We start from the raw sequence: 10820 nt of genomic DNA on the forward strand, positions 1-10820 counted from the left end.
GCGGTGGTTCGGCTCCTACCTCTCCGACCGGAAGCAATGTGTGTTGACAGGGGGACAGAGGTCGTCCCTGAGGCCACTCACTTGTGGGGTGCCACAGGGGTCGGTCCTCTCGCCTCTCCTGTTCAACGCATATGTGAAGCCGCTGGGTGAGATCATCCGTGGTTTTGGGGTTGAGTACCATCTCTACGCTGATGATACTCAGCTGTATATTTCAACCCCAAACCACCCCAACGAGGCTGTCGAAGTGATGTCCTGGTGTTTGGAGGCCGTCGGGGTCTGGATGGGGGACAACAGACTCAAACTCAACCCCTCCAAGACCGAGTGGCTGTGGTTGCCGGCACCACGGTTCAGCCAGCTGACTCCATCGCTGGCCATAGGGGGCGAACAGTTGTCCCCTGTGGAGCGGGCGCGCAATTTGGGTGTCCTCCTTGATGCCCGGCTGTCAATGGAGGACCATGTGGCAGCCGTGGCAAGGGGGGCATTCCACCAGGTTCGCCTGGTGCGCCAATTGCGCCCCCTACTGGACCGGAGTGCCTTGCGCACGGTCACTCATGCGCTGGTGACGTCTCGCCTGGACTACTGCAACGCCCTCTACATGGGGCTTCCCTTGGGACGCGTCCGGAGACTGCAGCTAGTTCAGAACGCAGCCGCGCGGGTTATTATGGGAAGTACCCGTTACTCCCACGTAACACCTCTCCTGCGCGAGCTGCACTGGCTACCTGTAGCCTTTCGGGTGCGTTTCAAGGTATTGATCACCATCTTTAAAGCGCTCCATGGCGGAGGACCTAGTTATCTGCAGGATCGCATCCTACCACACACGTCCCTGCGACCTATCCGCTCACACAGGGAGGGCCTTCTCCTGGTGCCGTCCGCTAGGCAATGCCAGCGGGCGACACCTAGGAGTAGATCCTTCTCTGTGATGGGCCCAACCCTCTGGAATGACCTCCCCCCCGACATTAGAACCACTACTGACCTCCGCTCCTTCCGACAGAAACTGAAGACACACCTGTTCCGACTGGCTGGTTTGGCATAATTTACAACGTCTACCCCCCCTGGCATATACTTTTTACTGGCTTTTAGAGGGATAGTGTATAAATTGTATGATATTTTAAATTTTATATTGTTTATTTATTAGCTGTACAGTTTTGGTCTATTTTATCCTCCTCCTATGCATACATGTATTTTATTTGGTGTTTTTTAATACGGACTGTACACCGCCCCGAGTCCCTTTCGGGAGAGGGGGCGGTATATAAGTGCTAATAATAAATAAATAAATAAATAAACTGAAAATAGACAGACAATCACAGCTCCCTTGAACACAATGCCCCAAATACTTAAGGGTGGAAGAAAGCATAAAAATTACATTTGGGGAGAAGTAAAACAAGTATGCATAGCTTATTTTTTACATGTTTATTTTCTCCAAAAAGAAAGTAAAACAAGTATGTATAGCTTATTTTTTACATGTTTATTTTCTCCAAAAAGAATAAAACAGGAAAAAGCATAAAATGGTGATATCATTATTAGTGCTATGCTAGGGCAAATTTGGCTTCTAAATACATATGTGTATGAATATATGTGGATATTCATTGCATGTGTGTGTGTTGCATTTGTGCTGATAAATAAATAAAGGGAGACTATTATAGATCTATTTCAAGCTATTTAGCTCTCCTCACCTAGCCATACCCTTACTGGAATTCGAACCTGGGTTGCTTTTACATGTGAGACAGTTGTATTAGCCTCTAAGCCACAAGCTCTCCTCCCTTATCAGCTGAGCCACGGACACAAAAATGGTTTTCTGCCTGGAAGGCTCCTAGGGTGGAGCTGAAAGGCAAAAGGGAAGCAGTATGCTCCCTCCTATATTTGGGCATACCAGGTGCTTTGACATAACACTTAATTATTTCCTTGGCTCAGCTGATAGAGGAGAAGAGCTTGTGGTTTAGAGGCTAATACAACTACCTAACATTTAAAAACAGTCCGGGTTCAAATCCAAGTAAGTGTATGGCTAGGTAAGGAGAGCTAAATAGCTTGAAATAGATCTATACTATCAATATATATATATATGTGTGTGTGTGTGTGTGTTTGTGTGTGTGTGTGTGTGTGTTTTACAACCCCTGGTATGCCCAAATCCTTCGGCTCATGTTGTATTTGTGCTGATAAATAAATAAAGGGAGACTAGTATGGATCCATTTCAAGCTGTTTAGCTCTCATCAGCTAGCCATACCCTTACTGGGATTTGAACCTGGGATGTGTTACATATTAGGCAGACTTGCTAGCCACTACACCACCGGTTCTCCTCCTTTATCAGCTGAGCCAGGGAAATAAGTATGTGTTTGTGTTACAATTTGGGCATACCAGGGGTTGTAATTTATTTATTTATTTATTTATTTATTTATTTATTTATTTATTTATTTATTTATTTATTTATTTATTTATCAGCACAAATACAACACAAATATAAAAAGGCGGGGACTTCCAGTTCCGGCAGCTACGGCGACGGGCAAGGATTTTGCCCGCTCCCGCTCTTTGGTGGGCTTCCCCCGCCTTCGGGGCGGCACAGGACGCCCCGAAGAGGCGCCCTGCCGAAGGAGCGGCTCGCGGAAGGCTCTGGCACCGGCGGCGGCTGGTGGGGGCTTTTCCGCTTTGCTCCAGGCACCGGGGAGCAGTTTTGGAGGACGCGCCTGCATCTCGCCCCATGCCGATCGGAGAACGCAAAACTGAAGGAAGCAGCGGCGGTGCGGTGAGATGCTTCCTCTCTTCATCCCCTTACTTTTGAACTGATAGACTTTTCAGTAATTTTAAAAGTTAACCTTTTGGATTTACTCTTGGAGGAGCGGCTAGAGGGGAGGGGGATTTCCCCCCCCCCCTTGGATAAGCGGCTTGTTAAAATTTTGCTCTCGCCCCCAGGGGAAGGAGGAGGGGGGAGAGCCAACTAATGATGCCTCACCCCAGCAAAAGTGTTTTTCATGGGACTTAGTTCCAGAACTTATTGATGACCTGAGAACTTTTTGAAAATTTTTCTTATGCCTCTGAGCCCAAAGCTGGCAGGGCAAGATGGCACATTTCCGTTGTCTTCATGAACTGTAAAACCTGACTCCACCTTTAAAAATCAGGCTTCCGGTCTTTCTCTCCGTGTCACCCAGAGGAATCTCTTGTGGATTGTTATTTTCTGAACTCTTTGGAGAAAAAACTTTCATCTATTGCTAGAGTGACTAAAGAAACTCCCACCTGTTTGGATCCTCTGCCTTCTGGACTCATCTGCCTGCTCTACTTCTCCAGCTGCCCAGTTTCTACACTGACTGATCTCTTTGTTTTATAAACCATGTCTCCAAAAAGACCACCCCCAGGAAAACCTGGCTTTGCTACTTCTGCACCGACATCTGCAACATCCAGTCCTGCCACACAGTCAAAGATTACAGAACTGATGCAACCTAAGAGTACAGAGATGGATTTGCAACAAATGCTCCAGCAACTCATACAGGGCCAGGAAGAAATTAAGAAACAATTAAAAGAAATGAAGGAAGAAATTAAAGAGAATCAAGCCCAAATTTATAAGAACTCACAGAGACTGGACCTTGTGGAGGGTGGGGTGGTGGAGGCGAGAGGGGGGGTAGAGGCTTTACAGAAGGGAAACAAAGAACTTGATATCCAACAAATGAAAACAGAGTTTGAGAGAATGTCCTTTTATCTTAGATTTCAAAATGTAATAGAAGCAGATGGGGAAAATATAAGGGACATTATGACTAATATTCTAGCTGAATACATATGCAAAGATAAACAGCAGATGGAATGGGAGATAGATCTGGTCTATAGAGTGAATTCAGCATATGCCAGAACACACAATGTACCCAGGGAGGTTCATATTAAATTCCTTAGGAAAAGCACAAGAGATGAAATTCTGGGTGTACAAAGGGGGCAAACACTGACATATCATGACAGGGAAATAACCATCCTGAAGCAGATCCCCCAAAAAATTAGGGAGAAAAGGAAAAACTATTCGCAATTGGCGAATAAACTATACCAGAAGGGGGTGTGGTTTAGATGGTTGATGCCTGAAGGTATGCTGATATTCTGGGAGGAGACAAGAATCAGAATCAACACACCCATAGAGGCACAGGCCTTTATGGAAAAAAATAAAGCGAACCTAGAAAAAACAGAAGACACCACAATGGTTACACAGGACACGGGAGGGGCCGGAGCTCTGCCAGCGGGGGGTGAAGGGGCAACACCAAGAAAGCTCAGATCACAAAAATGAATAAGAAAACCACAATGTTATAAACAGACCGAAAGTAATAATGAAATTATATCTAGACTATATATCATAATTATATAAACTGATTGAAAACTATTTTTTCTAGAATTAATGTGCTGATTTTTTATGATTATGTATTAATGTTTTATATTAGATGTATCCTATGAGTTTGGAGGGAGGGGGCGTCTGCCACACTTGCAACTGCCAAAATTTGTAACCATTCCACTTACCCTTTTCTCATAAATGTTTTTAAAAAACCAATAAAACTTTTTGAAAAAAATAAAAATAAAAAGGCAACATTAAAAATAAAAATATGGGTTTCTGCCTGCATGGTTGTCTGTGATGAGCCGAAGGATAGAAAGAGGGAGGAGTGAGCTCCCTCCCATATTTGGGCATACCAGGGGTTGTAACACAAACACATACTTATTTCCCTGGCTCAGCTGATAAAGGAGGAGAACCAGTGGTGTAGTGGCTAGCAAGTCTGCCTAATATGTAACACATCCCAGGTTCAAATCCCAGTAAGGGTATGGCTAGCTGATGAGAGCTAAACAGCTTGAAATGGATCCATACTAGTCTCCCTTTATTTATTTATCAGCACAAATACATCACACACACACACACACACACACACACACACACACACACACACACACACATATATAAATAATTTATTTATCAGTACAAATACAACATATATATATATGGACCTTGTTGAAATGTCACCAAGATACTTTCAATCTTACACACACACACACACACACACATATACACACATACATACAGTGTATAAATATATATGCACTTTTAAACCATTCACAAACCATTAGAAAATAATCATTAAAAAATCTGCTTACACTTCACTTGCTAAGGAAAAGGAAAGCAGAGATAAAGGTACCCAAGTTCAATATATCATCTCACTGCAGCTTGAGTACTTCTCTAGCTCTGGGACGTCCAACTCTCTAAATGGTTTAAAACTAGACTTTTTAAAATAATACAGATAACATAGCCATTGTCCATGAAATCTGGAGAATTCTCACAGGTTTCTTTCCAAAATATTCTCAGTGCATCATATTGGAAAATATTCCTCTAAGAATGCAGGAAAGATCTATGATTCTAGAGGATTGGGAGGAAATCAGGACATTTCTATTCTTGAATAGGAAGGGCTTAATATTTTCCCCATAATACAATTGGATGCAATTCAGGTTCTGCAACAGAGCTGACAGCAGAGAACACACATTTTATTACTTATTGAAAGGAATAATCCCAAACGTGATATGTGCAAAACATAGTTTAAATAATATAGTTAAAAGATTTGTTTGTTGCATTTATTTATAAAAGACATAATCTTTTTATCTAATTTATTTGGTCCATATATACAGCTTCAGAACTGCATTTCTCCAAATTTTTGTGTTCAAATATTAGCTAAGTGGAAAGGGATAGAGTTCAAAATTAATAGTACCACAAGAAACTCAATTGAACAGAATAGAATAATAGAGTTGGAAGGAACCTAGGTCATCTAATCCAACCTCCCTGCCACCTAAGCAGGAGACTCTACACCATTTCTGACAGATGGCACTCCAGTCTCTTCTTGAATGCTTCCAGGGATGAAGCTCCCACAATTTCTGAAGGTAAGCTGTTCCGTAGATATTATTATTATTGTCCCATACATTCAGCAGTATCATGGCTTTCAAACAATACATTTGCCTGATCAGTCCAGGAGGTATTTTACAAGCAGTAATGTCTTTCCACAGAAATCATAGTTTTACTGTAAATCCACCAGACTTCTTTAATTAAATCAAGAGAAGACATCTTAACCATATTTACCCTTTGGAAAAATAGTTGCTTCTGTGTATGTTTGTGGAAGAGAAAGAGAGAAAAAATCCCATTTTTAACCAAATGGGAACCCAACCAGCATTTCATTAAAAATCCAATCAAACTAAATTCCAGCAATGCATTCTTTTAACAGTGTATAATTTAGCAACTGCTTTTCCAAAAGCATCTTTTACCTCCCTGTTTCTTAGGCTGTATATCAAGGGATTTAATAAAGGTGTCAGGACTGTATAAAACAGAGACAAGACTTTGTTGATTTCTCGAAGTCCATCTGTTTTAGGCAAAATGTAGACAATCATTATTGAACCATAGAAAATGGACACCACTATGAGGTGTGATGAACAGGTTGAAAATGCTTTTCGCCTTCCATTGGTGGATGGGATTCTCACAATAGTAGAAATTATATGAATATAGGATGCCAAGGTCAGCAAAAATGGTGGCAAAGAACATGCAGCAGCTAATAATGCAGTTAAAATTTCAATCACATGTGTATTGTTGCATGCAAGGTTTAATATTGGATTGAAATCACAAAAGAAATGGTTGATTTCAATGGGTCCACAGAATTTTAACTGGTACATTAGATATATAGTTATGTTAATAGCTAATGAGCCACTTATCCAGGATCCAACCACAAGCTTCAGACAAACCCTGCCATTCATAATGGCCTTGTAAAGTAGTGGATTGCAGATTGCTACATATCTATCATAAGACATTGCTGCTAGAAGGTAACATTCAGAGGCTGCCAAGAAACCAAATAAGTAGTATTGTATCATGCAGCCAATTACAGAAATAGCTATTGGACCCTCATATAGAAGGTTGGTTAATGTTATTGGAAGAATATTAGAGCTGTAGCATGTCTCAAGACAGGACAAATTACATAAGAAGTAGTACATAGGAGTGTGAAGATGATAATCACTAACAACCAGGACAATGATAAGGATATTCCCAACCATGGTCATAATGTAGACCATCAGTAAGAGGACAAAGAGAAGAAACTGCAGGTCACCAAAATCTCCAAATCCCAGCAAAAGAAATTTGGTAATAGTTTGATTTTGTTCTTCACCTTTGGCCATTGTTACAAAATGATACCTGCAAAAATGATATAAAATACATAAGAATTGATACTGATAAAATAAAACTCTCTCATTTCTGTGAAAGAGCATTACATTTATTTAAAGCAACTTCAACTTTCATGCAACTAGAAGCAGGCTATGTTGGCAATCTATTCTTATCTTGTGATAGTTAATACCAGGTTTTAACTTTACATTAAGTCCAGGAACGATCAGCAATGTAGTGTTGTGTGAGAATGGCAGCTATTGGTAGATAATGTAAACTTGCATTCATATATTTCATTAGTATAAATTCCACTGAATGCAGTATAACTAGGAAATTATACACATTGCAGTGTAAATGCATTATTATTTATGTGCTTGATGACAGAACTTAATTTCATAGTTTAGCTATCCACTTCTTTTCTTTTTCTTCTGTGTTTGGCATTAACTGAACACATTAACTGAGAGAAGGATCTTAGATTACCTGAACTTCAACCAAACTAAAAATATCCGCTAATTCTTCATTAGCTGCCAAACTGATTATGATTAATGAAGTCTTATTTCAACTGCTCAAATTTAGATTCAAATATTTTATCTAAAACTAAAGAAATTTTGCCATGTTTATTTATACTGCAAGTCATTTCGAATACTTGTTATAAAATTGTTGGAATCCTCACCTATAGTAATGCCCAAGTATATACTATATTTCCCTTTCCTTCTCTCTTTCAAATAACACAGACATGACAACAGAGATAAATAGACTGTACTTTTGGAATTCGATATTGCTACATTCAATTTATATTTTTATTTTAATAATACATTGAATATACCTTTGAAAATGCAGTTTAAAGTATTTTCACTTTTTCAGATCATAAATTAATCATCAAAGGTCATTTCTTATTTTGGGAGAAAAATGTGTAGTAACAAGGTTGACAATCATAGTACAAATTCTTATTTTCTTATAATTCGTACTGTTCAGTAAATAAGACTAATAGTTTGAGAGATTTAAAGTTTGGACTGGGTTATTCCAATTGCAAGGTGTTTAAAATGCAATGTTTAAAATTAATATAAACTTTTAAATGTTTAGAGGAATTCTATCTCTTTGATGTGCTGGCATGATAAAATATCTAAAATAGAACATGGGATGAAGTTGAAGCAATGTGTAGAAGGTTACTTCCTTATCTGCAAATTGGGGTGCAAACTTATGTAATCACAATACTTTAATGTCTAGAATGGATTTTAAATACTAATATCCATGATTAGATAAAGATTTCAGAATGTTCCCATTTATTATTCCCAGTTATTAAGAAAATTATTGGATATTTGGAACAAAAAGTACCATATTTCAAAGCTTTACCTGCAAAAACAGTTCCATGTTCAATCTTTGGCAAGTTGGGGTGCAGTAGAAGAACAGAAGAAACACTGAACCAACCATTGAAAAACAATTCTAAATAAGAACATCTAATGGATTATAATTACAACTGTTTCTGATTGTCTTTGAATTTAAATCTTTTTTGGGGGGGAATGCTGATTTTCTTTCCAGCCCACATTTATATGACATTCAAATACTGAGATGTACTTTTGAGGGAAAATGGTTAAAAAGCAATGTCTTCCTTGTTGAAAGTTGGACAGAAAGAAATTACCTTTGGTTCTTGATTTTCTTTTCTCAATAGCAGAGTATCTCTGTTTATTTTAAGGTAACCTTTAAGAAAGATCATATGTGTATAAATAAATACGTTCAGAATGACCATAACAGTATTTTTGTTCTTTTACCTGAAAATAAAGACTTGATTAATCTGAGGTTCATTTATGGAGACATCTATGCAGTTCTCTTGTCAGCAATGCAGTTGTCATTGCTGTTTTCTCGGAAAACAGCTATCCTGAACTGTCTGTGCTCCTTTTTCTTCTTTAGAGATTCACTTCTGTTCTAAAATTTTAAATTAGTTGTTTTTATTTCCACTCTTCCTTATATATACCTCATCAGAACAATTGTCCCTCCTGCTTCACTGTGTTTCCCTTTTCCCATAGGAAAGGGTCAATTTTCAGTTGTCTTCATTTTAAAAATACCAATAAGTATTTTAAAACTTCAGCAGCTGAATTGGGTGCCATCAGCTTCTTGTTGAGACTTAGATAGATTTTCTCTATTGATGTTCTGTTCCTAATCTGGTCCTGCAGCTTTTCCAATGGTGTGTGGTCTCACTGTAACTGAATCTGGCCATCTTGCAATCGTCAATCATTTTTTATTTTCTTCATGATAATAATACAAGAAGAGTTTGCTCATGCCTTCTCCCACATGCTATGAATTTTCACTGTCACTAAAATAATTATCTGCTTTCAGCATCTTCCGTATTGCTGCTACCTAATATAGGTAATACAATAATAATACAATAGTAGAGTTGGAAGGGACCTTGGAGGTCTTCTAGTCCAACCCCCTGCCTAGGCAGGAAACCCTATACCGTTTCAGACAAATAGCTATCCAACATCTTCTTAAAGACTTCCAGTGTTGGGGCATTCACAACTTCTGGAGGCAAGCTGTTCCACTGATTAATTGTTCTCACTGTCAGGAAATTTCTCCTCAGTTCTAAGTTGCTTCTCTCCTTGATTAGTTTCCACCCATTGTTTCTTGTTCTACCCTCAGGTGCTTTGGAGAATAGTTTGACTCCCTCTTCTTTGTGGCAACCTCTGAGATATTGGAATAATGCTATCATGTCTCCCCTAGTCCTTCTTTCTCTTAAGCTAAACATACCCAGTTCCTGCAACCATTCTTCATATGTTTTAGTCTCCAGTCCCCTAATCATCTTCGTTGGTCTTCTCTGCACTCTTTCTAGAGTCTCCACATCTTTTTTACATCGTAAAAAAGCAATCAGGTACCTGATTGCTTTAGCTGAGCAGCTGGGATGCCCTTCATGTTTTTGGGTGATGATAGTCTTGGCATACACATTGAATGTTCTTCACACAGGCACCTCATCCCCCCCCTTCCATGAACACCCCCCCCCCTATGCTAAGGCAGTTCAGAAGAACTTGGGGTTTGGGGGGGGGAAGTAGCTGATATCAGTCATACTTTAATATTCTTGTTGTGACCCACCAGCAGCCAGTGGAGCTGGCAGCAGAGTCAGACAGTGAGGAGGTTGGGAAGAAAGATGGGCCAGTCCTGAGGGCTGAGCAAAGCTCAGATGAGGGCTCTGCGTCAGAGACAGAGAGGGAGCTAGACAGCATTGATGCAGAGGAACAGCTGGAGCCTGTTCCCCGTGTGCACATGTGCAGAGCTGCCAAAAGACAAGAACAATAAGAAACCAGGGTCAACTTAGGAGTAAAGCCACACCTTGGAGATCATTGCTTTCTCCTATAGGGAACAAAAGAGGAGTGGACTAGGAGTAGGCGTTTGCAGGAAACAATTCATGTGTTCGGTTGTGTCAAGAGTGGAAAGTTCTGTTTGTGACTATAAGAAACTCTCTGCCAAGTCTTGTCCTGCATTTGGAAACTAGTTATTTGGCGGCTCTCCAAACAAGATAAGATTCGTGTTGAAAAACATTCCTCTGAAAGACTGTTTGCTAAGCCTTGTGGACTATGAATGAAAGTAATTGATAGTCATGTAAATAAAAGGGGTTTTGCTGGGACTAAGACTCTGCTTCTTGCTTTTTAATGAAGCCTGGGTCAGAACAATTGTGTAAAAATGAGATATGCCAATA

At 39.8% G+C, this 10820-nt stretch overlaps 1 protein-coding gene across 1 annotated transcript; it reads right to left on the reverse strand.

Moving 5' to 3' along the window:
- Positions 1 to 6180: 6180 nt before the first annotated feature.
- Positions 6181 to 7152, reverse strand: LOC309381787 (olfactory receptor 11A1-like; the record flags this gene model as incomplete). Its single annotated transcript, XM_081933073.1, has 1 exon — positions 6181 to 7152. The coding sequence occupies one exon, from the start codon at positions 7150 to 7152 to the stop codon at positions 6181 to 6183; it is 972 nt and encodes a 323-aa protein (XP_081789199.1).
- Between the last annotated feature and the right edge of the window lie 3668 nt (positions 7153 to 10820).

Source organism: Natrix helvetica (assembly GCF_964273705.1).
Source record: "Natrix helvetica genome assembly, chromosome: Z".
Classification (NCBI taxonomy): Eukaryota; Metazoa; Chordata; class Lepidosauria; order Squamata; family Natricidae; genus Natrix; species Natrix helvetica.